This window comes from Carcharodon carcharias, chromosome 19, assembly GCF_017639515.1.
Source record: "Carcharodon carcharias isolate sCarCar2 chromosome 19, sCarCar2.pri, whole genome shotgun sequence".
NCBI classification, from domain to species: domain Eukaryota; kingdom Metazoa; phylum Chordata; class Chondrichthyes; order Lamniformes; family Lamnidae; genus Carcharodon; species Carcharodon carcharias.
Window position 1 is genome coordinate 34,088,563 of NC_054485.1, and position 25,033 is coordinate 34,113,595.

The 25,033-nt window shown below is 41.8% G+C and overlaps 1 protein-coding gene across 1 annotated transcript; it reads left to right on the forward strand.

Annotated features, from left to right (window-relative positions):
* The first annotated feature begins 14,349 nt into the window (after positions 1-14,349).
* Positions 14,350-19,531, forward strand: LOC121291977 (elongation factor 1-alpha 1-like). The gene is made up of 8 exons (XM_041213680.1): positions 14,350-14,506; positions 16,003-16,165; positions 16,404-16,583; positions 17,188-17,484; positions 17,681-17,831; positions 17,981-18,237; positions 18,834-19,068; positions 19,177-19,531. The coding sequence occupies exons 2-8, from the start codon at positions 16,022-16,024 to the stop codon at positions 19,293-19,295; spliced, it is 1,383 nt and encodes a 460-aa protein (XP_041069614.1). The 5' UTR covers positions 14,350-14,506; positions 16,003-16,021; the 3' UTR covers positions 19,296-19,531.
* Positions 19,532-25,033: the final 5,502 nt, after the last annotated feature.

Here is a 25,033-nt window from a genome sequence, read left to right on the forward strand (position 1 = left end):
TGCTGCTGGATCTCGCCTTACTTCCGCTACAGGAAACCCGTACTGGAGACGTTAAATTTAAAGGCAAGTGGAAAATTCAATACTTAAAAAAAATCTCATTTACCATCCCATAAGGTCATTAATTGCTGCAATAAGTTCCCGCTTGCCTTGCACTAATCAAGGGTCGCGACGGTGGCGATTAGGTCACTCTGGTATCCAGATGTACCCCAGTTAAACCCAAAAACCCCACCCTGATTTTTACACTTACTTTTTATTCATAAAGTACTGGGCTTTCACAATACAGATTACTTGTAGTGACTGTTGTTTAAAAAGAAACTCCAGTATGCCATGGCATATACAAGGCTATGGGCCTAGTGCTCGAAAATGGGATTAGAATAGTTAGGTATTTGTTTGACCGGTGCAGACACGATGGGCCGAAGGGCCTTTTTCCGTGCTGTAGACCTCTATGACTTTATAGTATCCGCACAATACTAAGCCCCTTGCAGCCCTCCGTGACTCAATCAAGTGGAGGCTTGTACAGAAATAGAGAGGAAAATAATGATTGGACTAAGAAAAAATATAGGAAAAAAAAACTTTAAATTTGACTTTTAAAAATCTCCCTGAAAAATTCAGAAACTGCAGGAATGAGATTGCACACTTCTACTTAATTTTGTGTTAGGGAGGTTGATTGGCAGTCATTAACCCAATATTCAAACCTGCAATGAGATTGGCTTTCTTTGACAAATTTAATGGGCAGTTAATGGAAAAATATAGCAAGTTCCTAAAATTTAAAAAAGCTAAAGGCAACATATTTCATGAAGCAGCACAAAGAGCAATTTTTGAATATTCACATTTAACCGCACATCTGCTCATTGCTTGATGTTGCTGTATCATTTCTATTTTGCCCATAATAACACTTTAAATTATAACAAACATCATTAAAGTTGCCATTATTTTGATGAATTGTGACACATCAAGTTGAAAATATCTGGAAAATGTTCACACAAGATTGCACATTAATAATTATGCTTATGGTCTTTAGCTGAAAAGATAGATTTATGAAACAAAATCAAAAATAGCTGGAAAAACTCAGCAAGTGAAGTGCTGCTTCACTTGAAAGGAGGCCCCCTCCCACAACTCTTTCTCCAGTACATCGATGACTGCTTCAGTGTCACTTCATGCTCTCACTTGGATCTGGAAAAATGTATTAATTTTGCTTCCAATTTCCACCCCTCCATCATTTTCACATGGTCCATCACAGACACTTCCCTTTCCTTCCTTGACCTCCCTGTCTCAATTTCTGGTGATAGATTCTACCAATATTCATTACAGGCCTACTGACTCTCACAGCTACCTTGACTACAACTCCTCACAGCTTCCTGTAAGGGCTCCATCCCATTCTCTCGGTTCCTTCACCTCCATCACATCTGTTCTGATGATGCCACTTTCCAAAACAGTTCCTTTGGTATGTCTTGCTTCTTCCTTAAACAAGGTTTTCCACCCATGGTGGTTGACAGGGCCCTCATCGGTGTCCAGCCCATCTCCCGCACATCCACCTTCACACCTTCCTCTCCCTCCCAGAACCATTGATAAGGTCCCCCTTGTCCTCACTTATCACCCCACCAGCCTCTGCATTCAAATGATCATCTTCCACCAACTCCAGCATGATGCCACCACCAAACACATCTTCCCTACACCCCTCCCACCCCACCCCCAGTGGCATTCCGCAGGGATTGTTCCCTCCGGGACACCCTGGTCCACTCCTCCATCACCCCCTACACCTCAACCCCCTCCCATGGCACCTTCCCATGCAACTGCAGAAGGTGCAGCACCTGCCCCTTTATTTCCCCCATCCTCACTGTCCAAGGGCCCAAACACTCCTTTCAAGTGAAGCAGCACTTCACTTGCACTTCCCTCAATTTAGCTGACTGCATTCGCTGCTCCCAATGTGGTCTCTTGGAGTGACCAAACACAGACTGGGGACTGCTTTGCAGAACACCTCCGATCTGTCCGCAAGCATAACCCAGACCACCTTGTCGCTTGCCATTTCAACACACCGCCCTGCTCTCATGCCCAAATGTCCATCCTTGGCCTGCTGCAACGTTCCAGTGAAGCTCAACGCAAACTGGAGGAACAGCATCTCATCTTCCGACTAGGCACTTTACAGCCTTCCGGACTTGAGTTCAACAACTTCAGATCATGAACTTTCTCCTCCATTCCCACCCCCTTTTTCGAATTTATATTTTTAAAATATATTTTTCTTTTCCCACCTATGTCCTTTATTTTTAAATTTATTTCCATCCATCTCCACCTTTTAGCCTATTTTGATCCCCCCCCCCCCCCCCAACTAGGGCTATCTGTCACTTGCTCATCCTGCTTTCTACCCTTAATGTCACCATTAGCACATCCTTTAGCTAATATCACCACCGTCAACACCTCTTTGTCCTTTTGTCTACGACATCTTTGGCTATCTCTTCTTTGCCTCCACCTAACACTGGCCCTCTACCCAGCTCTACCTGCCCCACCCCCCTCAACCAGCTTATATTTCACCTCATTTCTATATTTCCTTAGTTCTGATGAAGAGTCATACGGACTCGAAACGTTAACTGTATTCCTCTCTGCAGATGTTGTCAGACCTGAGTTTTTCCAGCTATTTTTGTTTATGTTTCAGATTTCCAGCATCCACAATATTTTGCTTTTATTTTAGATAGATTTATGATCTTTGTTCAGCCTAGTTAGAATAATAAACTCCAATCCTTTTGGTTTAATAAACCTTTATTATAAGGTAGCCTTGTATCTAGTTAATATGCAGGGAGAAAAAGCAGATAACTAGTAACTTTCACCAATGCTTTTATAGTATAAATTACATTTTATGAATAAAGTACATTACATGAGTGTTCAAAGTTGACATTACATAAATTGTAAAACAAATCAAGTTTCTTTCAATACATTTTCTTTCAAATACAATTTCTTTCAAATGTTATTCACATTTACAATTACAGACAATACTTACAATGTTCATACCATGTCAAGCATATAGCCTGAGGGCTTTCTCTGTTTTCAGCACCTTGGTATACTATGGCTGAAGGGCCTTAGACAGTGGCCTTTTTCATTGCGCCTGTATGGCAGCCATATGAGTTGTATATGAGATTATTGGATGTCTTCAGTCTGCACTACACAGCATTAATCTAATCAAGGGATTCAGAATTTTTTAATGCCTATAATTCACTATACTCATCCAGCATTTTTCTTTTATCTTTCACTTTGTCACTGTTACTATTGAAACATGTCAGTTTGAAGTCAGGAATTGTAAAGGAATTTGCCATCTCAAATAACATTTGGGAGTTTGAGTGAAAACTTGAGTCTCTTTCAACTGAACAGAGACTGGTTTTAAAAGTTTATAACCTCCTATTCCAGCTTTATTTGATCATAAAGTTTTAGTTGAGGTAGAATTAGATTTTGCATTCTGGAATTTCTGCTCGGTTGTGCTGATTTTTTTTCTCTCAGCGAAATTTACTCAATTGGCCAAAGCAGTGTATAAGATTGGGCAATTTCAAGCGCACTTCGAATTTCCGCCCACAAAATGACCCCAAATTGAATTAATCACCATTGCGAGTCTCTGCTAATTGCACCCATTTGCAAGTCTTCAGGGCGGATCTTCGCATTAAACTTTATCTAGAGTGCAAGGACACTAATTGATTGGCTTTAAAAATGTTTAAATGCTTTTGATTCACTAAGAAACTGACAACTAAACCTTTATTTTCGGTTATTTAAAATCAGGTTATTCACCAGAAACTGATTACATTTATTTTTTGTGATAAATGAATTTTCAACATTTCCCCCATTACAACAGTGATTAACTAGAATTCAGAAGTGTTTCATGGGCTGTAAAATACTTCAAAACATCCTGCTCTTAAGGGAGCAATATCAATGCAAGTGCTCGAATAGAAGGTTTCGATCCGATCCGTTGGTTGTGGGATCGCTTGGCTCTGTCTATCACTTGCTGCTTATGCTGTTTGGCACACAAGTTGTCCTGTTTTATAGCTTCATCAGGTTGACACCTCATTTTTAGGTATGCATGGTGCTGCTCCTGGCATGCTCCTGCACTCTTCATTGAACCAGGGTTGATCCCCTGGCTTGGTGGTAATAGTAGAGTGGGGGATATGCTGGGCCATGAGGTTGCAGATTGTGTTCGAGTACAATTCTGCTGCTGCTGATGGCCCACAGCGCCTCACAGATGTCCAGTCTTGAGTTGCTAGATCTGTTCGAAATCTATCCCATTTAGCACGGCAGTAATGCCACACAACATGATGGAGGGTATCCTCAATGTGAAGGCGGGACTTCGTCTCCACAATGACTGTGCGGTGGTCACTCCTACCAATACTGTCATGGACAGATGCATCTGCGGCAGGCAGGTTGTTGAGGATGAAGTCAAGCATGTTCTTCCCTCTTGTTGATTCCCTCACCACCCAGTCTACCAGCTATGTCATTTAGGAGTGGTGCTACTGAGCCACTCTTGATGTTGGACATTGAAGTCTCCTACCCAGAGTACATTCTGTGCCCCTGCCACCCTCAGTGCTTCCTCTAAATGATGTTCAACATGGAGGAGCACTGATTCATCAGCTAAAGGAGGGCGGTAGGTGGTAATCAGCAGGAGGTTTCCTTGCCCATGTTTGACCTGATGCCATGAGACTTCATGGGTCTGGAGTTAATGTCAAGGACTCCCAGGACAACTCCATTCCACTTCTGCTGGGTCTGCCCTCTGCAATTATCCCTCCTTAAATAAGACCAAAACTGTATGTAGTACTCTAGGTGTGGTCTCAACGAGGTCTTGTAGTAACAAGTTGTAGCAAGACTTTTCTACTTTTATTTTACACTCCAACCCCTTGCAATAATAGGTAACATTCCATTTACCTTCCAAATTACTAGCTGTACCTGCATGCTAATTGTGTGATTCAGGTACACCTAGATTTACCACAGCATTCTGTAGTGTCTCTGTTTAAATTACATTTTGCTTTTCTATTTTATCTACTGAACCTCACATTTTCCCACTTTGTACTCCATCTGCCAAATGTTTGCCCCCTCATTTTATCCCTGTGCAGACTTTTTGTGTCCACCTCACAACATGCTTTCTTACTTACCTTTGTATTGCCAGCAAATGTGGCTACAAATACAGTCTGTCCCTCCATCCGAGTCATTAATATAGATTGTAGATAGTTGAGACCCCAGTAGCACCCCACTAGCTACAGTTTGCCAACTCAAAAATGACCTATTTAGGCTTACTCTCTATTTCTGTTAGTTAGCCAATCCTCTATCCATGCTAATATGTTACCCCCAACAGCATGATCTCTTATCTAGCATGGTAGCCTTTTATGTGGCACCTTATCGAATACCTTTTGAAAATCCAAATACACTGCATCTGTTGATTCTCCTTCCACCCTGCTCGTTACATCCTCAGAGAACTCTAATACATTTGTCAAACATTTCGCTTTCACAAAACCAGATCACCTCGGTCTGTTAGTACAAATACCATCTGAAATACATAGATCAACAAAAATCAATAGATTTCCATTTTATAGGGTTAAATCGCATGAAGTTTACTACAAATGGGGAGCCACACCCACTGGTCATACATATTGGAAGTGGGATTTTTAAAATATTCTTTCACGGGGTGTGGTTGTCCCTGACAAGGCCAGCATTTGTTGCCCATCCCTAATTGTCCTTGGGAAGATGGTGATGAGCAACCCCCATGAACCACTGCAGTCCATGTGCTGTGAGGAAGGGAGTTCCAAGATTTTGACCAAACTTCAGTGAAGGAGGGACAATATAGTCCCAAATCAGGATGGTATGTGGCTTGGAGGGGAACTTGCAGGTGGAGGTGTTCTTATATGCCAGCTGCCCATGTCCTTCTAGGTGGTAGAGGTTGCAGATTTGGAAGATGCTGTCAAAGGAGCCTTGGTGAGTTGCTGCAGTGCATCTTGTACACACTGCTGCCACTGTGTGTTGGTGGTGGAGGAGGTGAATGTTTAGGTTGGTGGTTGGGGTACTGATCAAGCAGGCTGTTTTCTCCTGGATGGTGTCAAGCTTCTTGAGTGTTGTTGGAGCTGCACTCTTCCAGGCAAATGGGAGAGTATTTCATTGTATTCCTGATTTGTGCCTTGTAGATGGTGGAAAGACTTTTGGGAGTCAGGAGGAGAGTTACTCACTTCAGAATTCCCAGCCTTTACCCTGCTCTTGTAGCCACAGTATTAATATGGCTGATCTAGTTCAGTTTATGGTCAATGGCAACCACCAAGATGTTGATAGTGGAGGATTCGGCAATGGTAATGCCATCGAATATCAAGGGGAGATGGTTAGATTCTCTCTTGTTGGTCATTGTTTGGCACTTGTATGGTGCAAATGTTACTTGCCACTTGTCAGCTCAAGCCTGAATGTTGTTCAGGTCTTGCTGCATATGGACAAAGACTGCTTTGGTATCTGGGGAGTTGCAAATAGTGCTGAATATTTGCAATCATCAGCGAACATCCCCACTTTATGATGGAGGCTGGTCATTGATGAAGCAGCTGAAGATGGTTGGGCCTAGGACTCTACCTTAAACTCCTAGAACTGAGATTAACCACCAACAATCACAATCATCTTCCTTTGTGCGAAGTATGACTCCAACCAGCAGAGAGCTTTCCCCCCGATTCCCATTGACTTCAATTTTGCCAGGCTTCTCGGTCAAATGCTGCCTTGATGTCAAGGGCAGTTACTCTTACTTCACCTCTGGAATTCAGCTCTTTCGTCCATGTTTGGACCAAGACTGTAATGAGGTCAGGAATGCAGGTGAAGGAGGAAAAAAGGGCTCATCACTTATCTTCAGATGAAGAGAACAAATAGAAGGAGCAGGATGAAATTAGGGCGCCCACTGCCAGACCAACCTGGGTGCACTAATAGCTTGAATGTTCACCTGATCTAAACGTAAGGAATGAAATCCTGCAGTCTGTCCCACCACCTCCCTTTTCACTAAACAGTGCTGCAACCACTCATTAACCCATAGCACATCTGGTTAATGGGTCCATTACACATTGTCATTCACTGTGAAGCAAGTAAAAGGATGAATTGGCATTCAGGATGCAATTATGGCTAAAACATGGAAGTGGTCCTAAGCACCAATAAATGTTATGTGGCGTTATTAAAAAAAAAAGCAAACAACGACATAACTTTTTGTCAAACACTAATGTGCATAACCATGGTAAAGTACACCACACACAAGTTCAAGAAGTGTATCATGTGTGGCTTCAGAAGAGGGACATCCCTGCCCTGACTGCAGTGTTGTTTTTGGCCTTCTCCCTGGTGGTTTGAGCCCCGAAGACCTTGCTAAAGACTGCTCCACATGCACCTGTGTGGGGGCAGTGTTGGCCACCAGGAGACAAGCAGCAACTGGTGGGGGGAGGGAAAGAGGTGGACAAGGCAATCAGTGAAAAGTGAGAACACCTTGAGTGGAATTCCCATTTCCATGTCCCCTTTCTCAAATATCCCTCTCCTGGGCTGGCACGACATCACTCCACTTGCTGACCAACTGGGTGGAGATCAGTGACACGTTGCAAGGCCATGGATATGGTATCCATCACCCTGTCTAAGTTGACAGACATCTGTGCTGCCATGATCATGGCCTGCACAGACTCATTTGAGAACTTTGCTTGAAGCTTCATGGAAACTCCATGGCAGACATTCTTGTAAATTCCTGTGACACCAATCTACTATTGTTAGAGTGGAACTCCACCATCCTCTCCATTGTTGCAGAGATTGTACATGGGGAAGTCAGTCAATAGCTGGCTAAGCTGCTGTTGTGCCTCTTTCCCAAGATGGCCCAGATGGTTCAGCATCTGTATCCAGCTGAGCAGAGCTTAGACAGAATTGCATTCCTGACGCGGTGTCTCAACAGCTGTTCCTGCCAACAATGGCTGCTTGTGCTCATCGTGAATCATCAGGTCAAACTTTAACCAACTTTCCTAGTGGAGCCACTGAAAGGTGTATTTGCTCTGGTGCACGGATGTAAGTTCTGTGATGGATTCCATAAGGAATCATTCTCATGCATGTCCTGTGACACGTACAGTATGCATGAAGACCCTAGAAGGAAAAAGGTATATGACTTAGTTGTGGCAAAGTCACAATCTTAACATTCACCATACTCAATCTTCTGGTTCAGTCATTAATGAAATAACAACTTGCATTTAAATAGCACCTTTAACATGGTAAAACATCCCAAGGAATTTCACAGGAGCACTGTCAAACAAAATTTGGCACCATGTTACAAAAGGCAGGTATCAAGAGCTGTCTTAAAGGAGGGAAGAGAGCTGGAGCGGCAGAGAGGTTTAGGGAGGGAATTTGAGGATGCTCAAGAAGCCAAAATCTGAGGAATGCATAGGGCTGAATGGCTGGAATAGATTACAGAGCTAGAAAAGTGTTAGGTCATGGAGTGATTTGAAAACAAGCATGAGGATTTTAAAATTGAGGTGTTTCTTAACCAGGAGCCAATGCAAGTCAGCAAGCACACGGGTTGATGATGAATGGAACTTGGTGTAATTAAGGCCAGGGGCAGCAGAATTTCAGATGACCAAGTTTATGGAGGATAGAAAATGGAAGGCCGTCCAGGGATGAGTTGGAATAGACATCTTGAGGAAACAAAGATACAGGTGAGGGTTTCAGCAGATAAGCTGTGGCAAGCACTGAATTGGGTGATGTTGTAGAGGTAGAAATAAGCAGTCTCAGTGATGATGCGAGTACGTGGTTGAAAGCTCATCTCAGAGTCAAACATGATACCAATGCTGTGAACAGTCTGTCCAATCTCACAGTTGCCAGGGAAGGGACTTTGTGGCAGGGACTCAATGTGGCTTTGATCTTCCCAGTATTGAGACAATGCCACCAGTTATCTGCCAGTTCCCTGTCTCTCTACCTCAGACTGAGAGATGCAGATGTGCCACATCTCCAAAGCCTTTAATCGGAGCTGAGATTGTCCTTGTAATTTCCCACTCCCTGCTCAAAACTGCCTTCAGATTAGTATCGGGTCTATTATTACTGCCCCCCCCCCACCCAACAACACCCCTCCTCCACTGCTGCAGTAAAATGAGTCAGAGAACATGCTTTCAAATTGAAAACCAGCTAAGTGAGGTACATGTATAGAAACTAAAACAAAAATAGCTGGAAAAACTCAACAGGTCTGACAGCATCTGTGGAGAGAAAGACAGAGTTAACATTTCGAGTCCGTAAGACTCTTCATCAGAACTAAAGAGAAATAGAAATGAGGTGAAATAAGAGCTGTTTAAGGTGGGGTGGGACAGGTTGAGCTGGATAGAGGGCCAGTGATAGGTGGAAGCAAAGGAGAGATTGCCAAAGATGTCATAGACAAAAGGTCAAAGGGGTGTTGACGGTGGTGATATTAGCTAAAGGATGTGCTAATGGTGACATTAAGGGTAGAAAGCAGGATAAGCAAGTGACCGATGGCCCTAGTGGGGGTGGGTTGGGGGGAAGGGATCGAAATAGGCTAAAAGGTGGAGATAAAACAATGGATGGAAATAAATTTTAAAATATTAATAGAAATAGGTGGGAAAAGAAAAACATATTTAAAAAATTAGAAAAAAGGAATCGAAAAGTGGGTAAGGATGGAGGAGAGAGTTCATGATCTGAAGTTGTTGAACTCCATGTTAAGTCCGGAAGGCTGTAAAGTGCCTAGTTGGAAGTTTGCGTTGAGCTTCACTGGAACATTGCAGCAGGCCAAAGACGGACATGTGGGCATGAGAGCAGGGTGGTGTGTTGAAATGGCAAGTGACAGGAAGGTCTGGGTCATGCTTGTGGATAGACCGAAGGTGTTCTGCAAAGCGGTCACCCAGTCTGCGTTTGGTCTCAACAATGTAGAAGAAACCTCATTGGGAGCAGCGAATGCAGTAGACTAAATTGAGGGAAGTGCAACTGAAGTGCTGCATATGTAACATTTTTTTATCATTGAAGGATACAACGTTAGTGACTCCAGCTATATTAATTTAAAAGCAAGAAATTGAAGACATTGATTCAAATGATGGGCTAAATGATTTGTTACAATTATGCAAATAAATCGATTTCCTTGTTCAACTTTTGAAATCAAAGATTGATTTGTTCATTTGATATTCTGTGGCATTGTGGAGGAAAGTACATGTTAAAGAGAAAAGCCTAAAGAGATATCTTATTGCAAAATTCTCCTGTTTCCACAATGCCTGATCTGAGGGTTAAAGCATTTAATTTATAACACTAAAACACCGCAACATTTGATGTCTGTTAAAGAGCTGATAAAAGAACAACTTGTATAAATATGATGTCACATTATCACACCTTGGAAATACTATCTCACAATATCCTATATATCCATTGCCTTTGTCCTCACCAATCCTTGTGCTTCTTTCCAGTGCAATGAAATCAAAAGCCTTGTTCTTAATTACAAAGCCAACAACAGCTTCAACCTACCTTCCATATGCATCCTCCTCTGGCCGCATGTATCAGCTTTTCCCTTCCATCTTCCAAATCTGCCTCTTGCCACTGCTCCCTCCCTCACTCTCTCAGCACACTAAGCTTCCAAACAGGTTGGACCTGCTTTCAGTTCTCTGCCTTACCAATTCCCTTCGCAGCATCAAAAGCTTCCTCAAAACTTATATCAGTGTAATTACTCATCTTGAAGCACTTAAATTTATTATTTAAAAATAAATACATTTTATTATTAGGCCATGTGGTGTTAATCTCTTATAATATAAAAATGTACAGTATTACAAAATAAATTGCAAAATATTTACAGCTTAGAAATAGGCCATTTAGCCCAGCAGGTCCATGCTAGTGTTTATGCTCCACACGAGCCCCCTCACATCTTTCTTCATCTAACCCCATCATGATCCTTACCCACTTTTCGATCCTCTTTTTTCTAATTATTTTTTAATATTTAATATCCTTTTATTACTTTCTCCCTTGTGTTTATCTAGCGTCCCCTTAAATGCATCTATGCTAGTCATCTCAATAGCTTACAGTAAGTAACAAGTTCCACCTTCTGGGTAAAAATGTTTCTCCTGAATTCCCTATTGCATTTATTAATTACTCTCATGTTAATGGCTCCTAGTTCTGGTCTTGTCTGCAGGTGGAAACATCTCCACATCTACCCTATCAAACCCTTTCATCATCTTAAAGACATATTTCAGGTCACCCCCTTAGTCTTCTCTTTTCTCTATCTGTTCAATGTTTCCTGCCAGGTATAACCTCTGTCTGGTATCATTTTATTAATTCTTTAACATTCCATTGTCATCCCCTATTACCTAAATTTGAGAAATCCAAATCAAGACCCAAATTGGTGTCACTGTGCCCTTTATTGACCTTGGTGTCCTAAAAATTGCTTAAAGTCCAGCCCTGATTGATCAGGGATCCAGTATGGATTCTATGGTGCTCTCTTTCACACCATCAACTATTTTTTTAAATTTTTGGGATATGGATGAAATGAAGGTTCACTGAACCACAGCAAGGCAATCCCATCTGAAGTAGACACGTCGGATGACAACATTCCCCAAAATTTCTCTGATGCCTGTTTAAATTTTGGAATCAAATCCTAGACTGGGGCTTTAATCAACCACCATTTGACTGTATCATAAAGTATGTTGCTGTAAACATATTTACTGGAGAAATGTTTATAACTGGAGCATGTCATGGTTTGTACCAGCATAGTAATGTCTTATGCAAATCACTTATTTTTGTTTTTCTCGTAGATGCTCTTGCTATACATTATCTAATTTGATAGAAGCTTAATGGAGTGGTGGGCTGAAAAATGTGATATCACTGGATTATTGGCATCACCTTGCAAAAACACAATAAAGCTAGAAGATAAAAGCAAAAAATTGTGGATGCTGGAAATCAAAAACAAAAACAAAAATACCTGGAAAAACTCAGCAGGTCTGACAGCATCTGCGGAGAGGAATACAGTTAACGTTTGAGTCCGTATGACTCTTCAACAGAACTAAGGAAAAATAGAAAAGAAGTTAAATATAAACTGGTTTAAGGGGGGTTGGGACAGGTAGAGCTGGATAGAGGGCCAGTGATAGGTGGAGATTGCCAAAAGATGTCATAGACAAAAGGACAAAGAGGTGTTGACGGTGGTGATTTTATCTAAGAAATGTGCTAATGGTGACATTAAGGGTAGAAAGCAGGACAAGCAAGGTACAGATAGCGCTAGTGGGGGTGGGGTGGGGGGAAGGGATCGAAATAGGCTAAAAGGTAGAGATAAAACAATGGATGGAAATACATTTAAAAATAATGGAGATGCCCTCCTTTCACATGTCCTAATCAGCAAACTGCGTTTTTTTTAGGCATACACAAATTTGCTGTGTTTTCTGATGGAATTTGAAGTTGTTCTTCCAGAATAAGTATTTAGAAATGTGGCCTCAGAGCTGTGAACGTAAGGGGTTAGAAGTCTAATAATGTAATATGCCTATTTCATGTTGAAGTGATGACAATCAAGTTCATTACTGTACTGGTAATTGGAGCTAAAGATTTAGAGCTCACTTTCTGTGAGCTAAATTAACTGTGCCAGTTTCTACCTCGCAAAGTAGCAAGTGATGATTTGGAGCCATTTGATAATCAAAGAGATACAGCTGTATGTGCATGTTTCTCATGCCAGAAGTGTTCTAGCCTAGTTTTATTTCAGCTGTAACATTCCTGCTTTGTATCTATTTACCATTACGATTATCAAATTACTGAACGTACCACTCTGAAACCAGTAGGTCTACCATGTCCAGAGACTAGACTAGTCTGCTTTATTTGTCACTAATTTAAAAAAGATTCATTGCCCACTCACAGCCTGAGACACATGGAGTTTACAATGAGTTTTGGGAATTACATAAAAATGAATATAAAGGGGACTTAAACTTATATGCATGATGATTCTCTCAAATTAATATTAGGCAAAGTATTTTTAATGTTGTGAACTGCCTAGACTTTTCTGAAGCAGTTTTGCACCAATTATGCAATGCTAGTGGTATGTGAAAATTAATACTGCTGGTGATTTCACTTCTCACTCCAAAATGTATCAGGATCCAAGAATGTTGCTCTGATACCAACTTTTACTGTACTAATGATTTACTGTTGATCCAAAGCACATCTAATGTGGAAATGGGTATTATAATAGCAACCACAGTTAAATGTTTGTTTTAGCTTTAGCAATAACCTTTCTAATTACAATTATGTGATGTATATGTTGTACCTGCTTGTCATGTCAGCTTCACACAGCTGGTAATGCTATTATTGCTGAGGTCAAACATTGAGTTCGAACCCAAAACCCAGACTTGGTCATAGTAGCTCGTTAGCATCTGTTTTTCTTTAAGTTGGTATATGCTCTACTTAAATTTATTTAGAGAGTCAACTTACAAGGACAACTGGCAGTCCAACGATGACAAAGTCACCAATTCCTCCCATTTTCCTGAATGTGCCAGGACATTTAGGCCACAGATTATTTGATAAATGTTTCCAAAGCTGCTGAATGCATAGGGTGGGGGAGCTAGCTATATCTGGTTTCGAAGTGCAATAGAATTGACATGTTACAGTTGGATCCTGAACTAGAAAGTTAATACAAAACCATGAGAAATGACAATGCAATTGGAGACTGTTGGTCGCCAGCATTCTTTTTTCTTTAATTTGAAATAAAAGCAGAACTGTTTCTGATTTTGCTCAGTTCAATACTGGAACTCAGGCCCAGTCGAGTGTGTGTGTATATATATATATATTTAAATATAGAAACCAAATGCAAAGATTTTTACTCTCTAGTCTGCTGGAATGATTCTATTTGAAATACTGAGTATTTCCAGCATTTTGTTTCTATTTCAAGCTATTCTCGATTCTATCATGAAACCTAGGATTACGGATCACTGTTTTAGTTGGGGGGAGGGGGCGCACACAGCATTTTCGACACTTGTGGGCTAATTCATAAATGGTATATTTAAAACAACACACGGGAAAGTAAATGGAAATTATAGTTCCAGTTCTAATGTTTGCTTTTCTGAAAACAAATGCTTGAAATTTCAATGACGAATACGAAAGGTCGATGGAAGAAGTTAATCAGATTTCTGGCATCTGGTTTATACTTCAGAAAGTTCTAGAGGAGTCACTCAAGAGAGGAAAAAAAGACGTCAAAGCCGGATGGGTGGCAACCCTGACTAGATCTGGGTGAAGAGTTTCTGTGTAAGGTCTACTTCTAAACAAAAAAAGGCAATCGAATCAGGAAGGTGATGTCTTAGCTGCGTTTTTTTTTACTTTATGCAACAGGTAAGATCGTACAAAAATAGTAAAGGGGGGGAGGGATCAAAAGATAGGGTGTATTTTTTCCGCCATTGAGAGGAGCAGGAAGGGGGCGGGCAGCAGGAATGCGCCTTTGTCGTCAGCGGCCCGCCTGCTTTCCCTGTGGCCTATAAATTACAGCGACGCCATCTCTTCGGTCCTTTAGTCTCCGAGTCAACCGAAGGGAGGTTTGCAGCTCCACCGCTGAACGGTAACTATTTTAAAGCGAGAGAGGAAAAAAAAAAATAACTGCTTTAAAAACTTACCAGAATGTGGGTTGCGGGGGGGAAGATGCCGGATCTCGGTTATTTTGTATCGTTCAATGCGGGTGAATTCCGGTTTCTTTTAAGCTTGTCGTTCGACCCCCCCCCCCCCCCCAAGAGTGCATCCGATTTAATCCGAGTTTTTAAAAATGCCATCTGCTAGGTTTTCGGCTTTCTGTAGTTGATCCTGATTTTCCAGCAGATGATGATGTGAATATTTTTGGCTTTCAGGTGTGGCGAGTACTCCTAACCACCGCCATTTTCCTGAGCGATTTGAGGCCGAACTACTTAAAATATATATATATGAAATCATCATCCGCATTTGAGTTGATATCGGCTGTCTTTTTTATTAAAAAAAAAGGAAAAGGATAATGATTTATTTTTGAAAGGAGTTTTTTTTGGTAAGCAGAGGAATGTGGGCATCTCCCTCTTGGCGGGGCCCGTTTTCAAGGCCGCTGGGTTTTTTTTTGGTTGGGCTGAGAATGTGCGGGCAGACAATCCGTTTCCATCCGAGTTTTAAACGTCGCCGGCCGGCGGCATCGAGTCGATTTTTAGCGGCTGCTCGATGTCCCCTAAGCTTTCGGCCGTGTATCTGCTGTAATTTTCGTTCGGATGTCATGTTTTTAGGTCCTTGTTGGTGTAAAGCTGGAGGAAGTGGCGACGGCTCCATTGTTCCCCAGTCTGATGCAATCATGGCCTCGGAGCAGCGACCAAGAGTCGCTTGTTCCGACCGGATTGAGGCGCCGCCTCTGCCCTTTTATTTTAAAAATATGGGAATCCTTTTTTTTTAAATGACATTTTTTTAATTTAAAAAAATTATTTACTCCCATCGCTCTTTGAAACGAAAGACCTTCTTCCCTGCGGTTGTTTTTTTTTTACTGCTTCTATAGTGGTTTGGACGAGCTTTGTTCGATTTTTTTTTTACAAGTTGTTCTGGGCATTTTCACGTTCAGCCATTCTACTTTTACGCCACATGTGTTCTCGCCGCGGAGGCAACTCCTACTTCATTCACCCCGAGCGCTTTATTTAACCTGTGTCTCTGGTAGAGAGCCATCTGGCGTTGGCTGTATTTCCCAATGTCACGGCACGAACTCGCTTCTCTCCGTGAGTCAATTGCCACGTCCCCATTGACTCAACCGCAGGACGTGATACCCTCCCTGGCGAGGGCTCGCTTTTTTTTTAAAATAAAAAAAAAAATCCGGCCCCGCATTAAAGCGCAAGAATGGTTTTCTTTTAAATCTCGATTACTCCGTTATTTTCTGCAAGTTGTACTGCCCTGGAATTTGGTCAGCTTTAGCCTAGAGAATTTTATGACGTGAAGCCTTCCATATAAAGTAAACCACGTGTATCTGGGTGCAAGGTTCGCAAGATTTCCGTCAATTTAATTTCTACGCTTACCCGTTTTGGTCTAGCAGCTTTCTAACATTTTTGACTTTTTGAACAGCATTCACGCCAACTTAAAAATGGGCAAGGAAAAGACACACATCAACATTGTTGTCATTGGACATGTCGACTCCGGTAAATCTACAACCACTGGCCATCTCATTTACAAATGTGGTGGAATTGACAAGAGAACCATTGAGAAATTTGAAAAGGAAGCAGCTGAGGTTTGTTTTTAAAATATTGGGATTCTTCTGCATATTGGTGGAACCATGTAGGCAAGCTATGGTTGCATGTGTATGATTGCTGCTGGTCTTGTGTTGGAACTTCTATGTGAAGCATGGATGTAAATTGGTTTGTTAGTGTGGATTAAACGAGTTTGCAGTGTATCATTATTGAGTTATTTTGTTAATGTTCCTGGGTTTTTTGGCGAACCTCACCTTTTTGACATTTGTGTTCATGTAGATGGGTAAAGGATCCTTCAAATATGCCTGGGTCTTGGATAAGCTGAAGGCTGAACGTGAACGTGGCATTACCATAGATATATCTCTCTGGAAATTTGAAACTTCAAAGTACTACATCACCATCATTGATGCCCCTGGACATAGGGACTTTATCAAGAATATGATTACTGGAACATCACAGGTACATAATCTGTCCAGAACAAATTTAGGATCTTGGGGTCATTTGTGGAACATACTGATTACCCAGTACAGATCTACCTTGTCATATTTCCCCCAGTATTTTGTTTCAATAAGATCACTTTGGTCTAAACTCCATGACTTCTTCATCCCAGGAATCAACCTAGTGATCATTCTCTGAACTGCCTTAAATGCAAGCATATCTCACCTTATGGAAAGAGACCAAAATTGTACATATTATTCTAGGTGTGGTTTCACCTTCCAGTTGTAGCAAGACTTGCCTATTTTTATACTTCCATCCTTTTCCAGAATGCCCTTCTCACCACTTGCTTTCCAACCTATGTTTGTATTGTCACCATATTGGTGCCTTCAAGTAATTAATATAGCTTGTAAAATGGGTGAGGTCCCAGCACTGATCCTTGTGGCATTCCAGCTTGCCAATCTGAAAGAGACACATTTACCTATGTGGAAACATAGGTGTTTGGTCAGCTCTGTTCGCACCCAGTATCCGTGTTGCAGTGGCATAAGCCATTAGTGACTGAGCGTTGGTAATATTTTTGATTATCCTGAACACTTGGAAAGCACTTAACATATCTGCTTCCTCCTAGGCTGACTGTGCTGTGCTGATTGTTGCTGCTGGTGTGGGTGAGTTTGAAGCTGGTATTTCAAAGAATGGACAAACTAGAGAGCACGCTCTGCTGGCCTACACTCTGGGTGTCAAGCAACTCATTATTGGTATCAACAAAATGGACTCCACTGAGCCACCATACAGCGCAAAGCGATATGATGAAATCACAAAGGAAGTCACCACATACATCAAGAAAATAGGCTACAATCCAGCGACTGTAGCTTTTGTCCCCATTTCTGGTTGGAATGGTGACAATATGCTGGAAACCAGTTCAAATGTAAGTAATAATGTCATAGCACAGATAGTATTGGTGGATATTCAGTAATATCATTTGACCGCATTTAAGTTTTTAGAATGAAATTGAAGACTACCTAAGCTGATTTTACTATGTAAGGTTGCAATATTTCGTTCTAGGTATCAAACCGAAAATTAGTTACACTGGAAATTTTGCATTTTGTTTTTAAAAAAAACAGATGGGCTGGTTCAAAGGTTGGGAAATTACTAGGAAAGATGGTAAAATTACTGGTCACACTCTGTTGGAGGCCTTGGACAGCATTCTACCTCCAGAGCGCCCTGTCAGCAAACCACTTCGTCTCCCCTTGCAGGATGTCTACAAGATTGGTGGTAAGTCTTATGATGTATAACGTGTGTACATGTTCTGTGAACAATTCTTGTGATAAGTATGGATTCAGAAATTTCTAATGCATTTACATCCTTCAATGGAAAGCTAACATTAGATGTCTAATTATAGTTTCTTTTGGTGTTTATTGCAGGTATTGGTACAGTACCAGTGGGTCGTGTTGAGACAGGTGTTATGAAACCTGGTATGGTGGTGCAATTTGCTCCTGCTAATATTGTCACTGAAGTGAAGTCTGTGGAAATGCATCACGAAGCCCTTCAAGAAGCCTTACCTGGTGACAACGTTGGTTTCAATGTGAAGAACGTTTCTGTTAAGGATATCCGTCGTGGTAATGTTACCGGTGACAGCAAAGTAGATCCACCAATGGAAGCCTCTGCCTTTGTTGCACAGGTGAGAGGACTTTGTTAAATATGTCTCAGTTTAAATTTGCAGTGTGGATATTTTCTGTTAGTTTGGCTGTATGTTCCTGGAGGGTTGAGCTTGCAGATATTCAGGCTTGAAAGGAACAGTAACAAAACTACTTTTGCCTCATTAGATTTCCCTGTATTTTGACTTATATCAGTGGTGAACCAGGCTTTTGAAATAGATCAATGTTACAACAGTGGCAACAGTCAATCTACTACTGTATCTCCTGCCAATTCAAGATGGCTGCTGATACCAGTCTGTGAAATTGCATGTGCAGAAAACCAATGACTTAATTGACTGGAGACCTTGTGAGCAAAATCCTGATTGTACAATTCTCAGGCAGCCATTGTTCACCTTTGTCCCAAGTTTCTTCCCTAACATTGAGTTGGGTCTCCCTTGCTTGGCATTAATCAGCCAGAGTCTAATATTGAATAAGAATAGTGGCTTTGTTACTTACCCACTCACAAGCCTGCCAGCCAATTGCTCTAATTGTGTATATATCCCTAGTGTCTTGTAATTTGTATAATAACTTGAATGTTTATGAAGAGTATTTATAATTCAGTGTTTTGTATCATTTTTAGGTTATTATCCTGAACCACCCTGGACAAATTTGTGCTGGCTATGCTCCAGTACTTGATTGCCATACTGCCCACATTGCCTGCAAGTTCAGTGAGTTGAAGGAGAAGATTGATCGTCGTTCTGGCAAGAAGTTGGAAGATTGTCCAAAATTCGTGAAGTCTGGAGATGCAGCCATCGTAGATATGACTCCAACCAAGCCCATGTGTGTGGAGAGCTTCTCTGAATACCCACCTCTTGGTATGTTGTCTTTTCTGACAGCTGGGTTGTTGATTAGAATTAGGTTTATTTTTTCAAATTTGGCACATTCAATCTTTGCAATGGACTGACCTTTCTTTGTTTGTTTAGGTCGTTTTGCTGTCCGTGACATGAGACAAACTGTGGCTGTAGGTGTGATCAAGGGTGTTACTAAGAAAGAATCTGCTGTGAAAACGACTAAGGCTGCAAGTAAAATATTAAAGAAGTGAATATCACCATTGGCCACTCTGATTCAGCGAACCCTGTTGAGACTGACACCACCAAAACGTTTGTTTGATACCAGCCAAATATGTGTGTTGATGAGGGACTGGATATTGATTAAGATGCATCGAAAGAAATTCAGAAGGAAAGGATGAGGATTGGTGTTAATTGTAAATGCCCCATTCACTTTGAGTGATAACTGTTTTGGTTGTGTAATGACTTAACTAATAAATATCCAAAACTTGTTGAGTCATTTTCTTTTTCCAAAAAGTCACAAACAGCTCTGAAGAATAGTGTATTCAATTTTAACTTGTGTAGATGCTACCAGACCTGTTGAGTTTTTGCAGCACTTCTTTTATTCCAAGCCATTGTGATTCCCATTTGTCTTACAACCTCCATAAACACTGACGGGTAATACGGGGTGGGGCAAAAGTTCCAGACTCAATGTTGTGTTCAGTGTGCAATGTGGGAGGGAACATTACAGGTTCTATCTGTGCCATGGTGCGGACCTCTTAACTAATTTTTGATCTGGTTGGCTGTGTGGGTGTACTTATACCTCTACCACTGTTTAGTCCCTTTTGTTTTCTCTGGCTGTAGCTCACTTCTGTTTCAGATGCTTTTTGGTATCCTTGCATTTTTTAGGTATTCCATCCATTTGTTTATGGCTGAAATAGACAATGTACCTCTCACCTTTCTTCCTTTTACCCCCCCGCCCAGTTTTTCCATTTGCCTGGTGGTGCGTTTTTACTTGACGTTGCACTTTTGGTCAGGATTTCCTGCTTGCTCCCTCTTGCACTTGTATCAAACATGGGAGCTGTAGTACTACAAAAGGCAACCAGAAAATGCAGGAAAAACTCAAGTCTAACAGCATCTCTGGAGAGAAAGATAGAATTAATGTTTCGAGTCTATAATGCATAAAGAAGAAAATGGAAACCTAGGGCATCATGGGTTAAGTTGTAAGGTGAAAGACCATAGGGTGTTGGACTTGTGTGACTTATTGGGTCTCAAACCCAAAATAAATTTTACTGGTCTGGTATGATTAGCCAGCAATGTAATGCCATTTGAGTATTTCCAGCATTTTATGGAAGTAAGTTTGCTCACTGCCTGACTAGACTTCTATAGTGGAGAGGCAGTGGCACTGTACAATTTTGCAATGTCAAGCATATGCAATCAGAAGTGCCTGTCCTATAGAGTAGCCCAATTCAGTCTTTTGTCCATTAAAACTACATGCCCAATTGCCTTTTGAACATTGCTATGAAATTTGCAAGCATCTCGTTATAGAAACTCGTAAGTACCCTATTGAAATCAACACAATTTTGAATGCCTGTCTTTTTAAAGTTGCAAATTTTGCATATGTTCCTAGCCCTTTGTTACATGAGTAAACTCCCAACTCTCACCTGGCCAAATGTCCCTTTTTCCTCAGGTTGTTCTTTTTGCACTATATAGGTTAAAAATCTGAAGAGTTGAGTGGATTCAACATTAACTCCTTGGACTTCTTCAATTTTGTTTTTATTTAAGATTTCCAGTATCTGCAGTGTTTGCATTTGTAAAAAGTCTAGCAACAAATTCAATTTGAGGTATGATTACTTCACACAACTTTTAAACCTTGGCCTGATCTGCCCTTGGGTGGATGTGAGCAACTATGGTTCTATTTTGAAGAGCAGTGTATTTCGCCCTCAACTGGCATCAGGTAGTGGAGTTTCCTACCTCTAGCTGAAGAGTCAGAATGCATCCTGCTGATACTGGCTGCCAGCAGCCATTTAACATGCCTTGGTACTAATTGGTAACTATGCCCCCTCAGGAGGAAGTTTGCTTTAACAGGTGGTCAACTGGCCCCAATACCAAGTGATTGCTGCTGTAACTACAGACAGTCCCCAAAGTACATGAGCTGCCCTTAAGCTTGGCTTCTATTGGGTTATTGGCAAGGCCTGTTTGGCAGGCCCCAGTGTGGTGATGGGGAGCCAGGTTTGAGAGGCACGGACTGCCTCAAGTGCGCACGGAGCTTCTAAAGGGCGTACGTCCGTTTGTCCAACAACAGTTAAAGCTGTCAGGCCACTTGCTGGTGTGGGCCTCCTCCCTGCCATGGATAAAAAGTCGCAGGCTGGGATGAGGAACACTTCCATCATGTACCCACTCCCCATAAAATGAGACACCGGGGTGGGTTGGGACTTTTGACAAGTACTGCTCTTGCCTCCTAGGGGTACGAACTGATTATGTACCCAATGTATTTATTTTATTGAAAGTCTGGGCTTTTGCGGCCCCATCTGCAGTGGTGTGTAATGGTAGGTATGAGTGGAAAATATGAGAAGATGAAAAATTAGTTTTGTAGCATTGTAAAACCAGTTTGCAATCGTGCTGGAGCCTTCACTTGTGAGATGTGTCAGCAATATCATTTTATGTTTCCAACATTATAAAGGCAACTATCAGGTAATGTCGGCGTGCAATTGGAACAACGGAACATAGCTGATATGGCAACATCACATCAATCTTAGGGGTTGACAAGGTCAAGTCTCTACCTCCCGGACCAGCAGTAAGGTGGGGATGACTTTCAATGAGCAGCAGGGGGAATTGGCCTGTGGTATGGGGAAGGACTACATGGTTAGGGCTGTACTGGCAATACCTGCCAATGGCGGAAGATTGCACTCGGACACATCAATTGGGGAAGGGTGCGGGGGTTAGCATCCTCACTGCCAGCAAGTTGAGCTTATGTTACAGAATGAGACCTTGGGTTCAGAATGGAAGGAGTGCCTCAGTTTACATGGTTGAGCTTGCAAAGACTGTCCTTATCCCAGTCCAGGGAGGGGAAGGGCATGTGGCCCAGCATATTGTAATTCGTTGTAACTTAAAGTGCAATGTCCCTGGGGTTTCTGGCATGATTGGGTCGCAGAGTAATGGGGCGTTTGGAAAGTCAAAATGCAATCCATCAGCATGGTTTTATAAAGAGTAAATCTTGTTTCACTAATTTGCTAGAATTCTTTGAAGATGTGACAACCAAAGTGGATAATGGGGATCCTGTCGTATATTTGGACTTCCAGAAGGCCTTTGATAAGGTGCCACACAAAAGATTAATACACAAGATAAGATCACACAGTTAGTGGTAATATATTAGCTTGGTTAGAGGATTGGCTAAACAGAAAGCAGTGAGATGGGATAAATGGTTCTTTTTCTGGATGCCAAGCTGTAACTAGTGGGCTGCCACAGGGTTCAATCCTTGGGCCCCAACTATTTACAATCAATTTAATGACTTAGATTCAAGGGTAGAAGGTACTATAGCTAACTTTGCAGATGTCACGAAAATAGGTGGGAAACTAAGTTGCAATGAAGAAATAAATTTACAAATGGATATGGGCAGGTTAGATGAATGGGCCAAAATTTGGCAGATGGAGTTTAATGTGGATAAGTGTGAGGTTATCAATTTTGGTTGGAATAATAAGGCAACATTCAAATGGAGAGAAACTTCAGAATGCTTCAGTGCAGACAGATCAGCGTGTCCTCGTGCATGAATCGCAGAAAGCTAGTATGCAGGTACAGCAGGTAATAAGGAGGGCAAATGGAATTTTGGCATTTATTGCTAAAGGAATAGAGTATAAAAATAGGGAAGTATTGTTGCAACTGTGCAAGGCATTGGTGAGACCACACCTGGCGAACTGTGTAGTTTTGGTCGTCTTGCTTGAGGAAGGATGTAATTGCATTGGAAGAGGTTCACTAGATTGATTCCAGAGATGCGGGGCTTGTCTTATGAAGAGGGACTGAGCAGTTTAGATCCATACTCGCTAGAGTTTAGAAGGATGAGAGGAGATCTAATTGAGGTATATAAAATGCTAAAGGGGACAGACAAAGTAGGCATGGAGTGGATGTTTCCCCTTATAGGGCAATCTTGAACAAGAGGCCATACTTTTAGGCTAAGTGGTGGTAGATTTAAGTCAGAAGAGGAGGAATTACTTTTCTCAAAGGGTCATGAATCTGGAATTCACCACCTCAGTGCAGTGGATGCCAGGACGCTGAATAAATTTAAGGAGATGGACAGATTTTTAATTAGTAGTAGGTTGAAAGGCTATGGGGAGAGGATGGGAAATTGGAGTTGAGGACAAAATGAGATCAGCCATGATCGTAATGAATGGCGGGGCAGACTCGAGGGGCTGAATTGCCTACTCCTTCTAGTTCTTATGTTCTTAGATGGTAGGCAGTCAGGGGAAGCATCTACAGCCTACAGATGGGGATTAGGCATTGTGGGGGTATCCAAAGGTATGGGGGGCACATATGTTTAATTGTGCACATGGCCTCAAGATGTGGAGGGGTGAGGGTTACATGGAGGAGAGCATAGCCACATCCGCCTCAAAATGCTCAGGAGCTCAAAAACATATCCCTACAATCGTAGAAAATGCCGGAAAAATTCTGCAGTTCTGACAGCATCTGGAGAGAGAAACAAAGTTAATATTCTGCTCTGAAGACGGGTCAAAAGGACATGAAACATTAACTTTGTTTCTCTCTCCACGGATGCTGTCAGATCTGAGTTTTCCCAGCATTTTCTGTTTGCTTCAGATTTCCAGCATCCACAGTATCTTGCTTTTATCCCCACAATCATGGGATAAGGAATAAAGGGGAGGATTAAGAGGTTTGGAGGGAAGGAAAACTGAACATTAAGCTCCTGGGAGGGGTTTCCACACACACACCAGGGAGGTTCCAAGCTGATCTGGCAATGAGAACTCTTCCAACCTGCAGCGATAGCACAGTACAAAATTAAAATGAGGAGCTCTGCTATTGAGGGCTCTTAGGACAAATTGAAGGGCCGGTACACGCAAAAGGGGTGGGGGTGATTAAAGGGGCATCTAACTGAACTGCATTCCCAAATCAAGAGAGTTGAGCAGCTGGGACATATGAGGAGCCTTTCAATGACAACGCAAGGAATCAGGAAAGTGAAGTAATAATGCGCATTCATGCAAGACTAATCCCGCAAAGTGGTACTAATCGATCTCTTTGTATTGACCTCTTGTTTGCAGCATGGAAATTCTCCAAAGCGATAACAAAGTCCAGAGCAATTGGGCAACTGGATAAGTTTCAGATGCGTGTTAGAATTGTGGTGCTGGTAGGTTCACAGAACAGAAGCCTCAGGCCCTCCTCAAATAATCTCAATTCCTGACGAAACATTTTCCCTCATGTTTACTCCATAGAGTGCAGTGAATGAGGGTCCCAGAACCTGGGCTGAAAGCAGCACATCGAAGTGCATAGCCAAAGCGATCATGTAAAGGGGGAATCAGAGCACCTTGAAGCGCTGGTCAGTGCTGATTTTTATTTGGCAACATATACTTTATTCATAAAATATCTGAAAGAACACTACAAAACATTTCAAAATGACCTTCACAAAAGGGGCAATCATATTCAACTTTTACACATGGATCACGAGGTGCTTCAATACAATCAATGAATATTACAATCATTTCAATATGGTCATTACAGTCAGTGCAATGGGATTGGAGTTATCGGCATACATCATGTTGCACCCTGAGGTGCTTCAGTACAATTATGGTGCATTTAGTATTCACTACATACAATCTTTGTGACTCATATAGCCCGAGGGGTCTATACCTTTCCCAGCCCCTCGGTGCAGTATGGCAGAAAGGTCTTAGACAGCGCCATTGCGCCTTTGCGGCGGATGCCCCAAGCTTTAGTGCGTCCCTCAGCATGTAGTCCTGGACCATGGCCTGTGCTAGTCTGCAACACTCGGTCGGGGATAATTCTTTGCACT

What these genes read in the sequence shown, in the direction of transcription:
- LOC121291977 (XM_041213680.1), top strand. Translation starts at nt 16,022, where the DNA reads ATGGGCAAGGAAAAGACACACATCAACATTGTTGTCATTGGACATGTC. An exon ending in TGCTGGAAACCAGTTCAAAT is followed by an intron (nt 17,485 to 17,680) that starts GTAAGTAATAAT and finishes TAAAAAAAACAG; the next exon opens with ATGGGCTGGTTCAAAGGTTG. An exon ending in GGATGTCTACAAGATTGGTG is followed by an intron (nt 17,832 to 17,980) that starts GTAAGTCTTATG and finishes TGTTTATTGCAG; the next exon opens with GTATTGGTACAGTACCAGTG.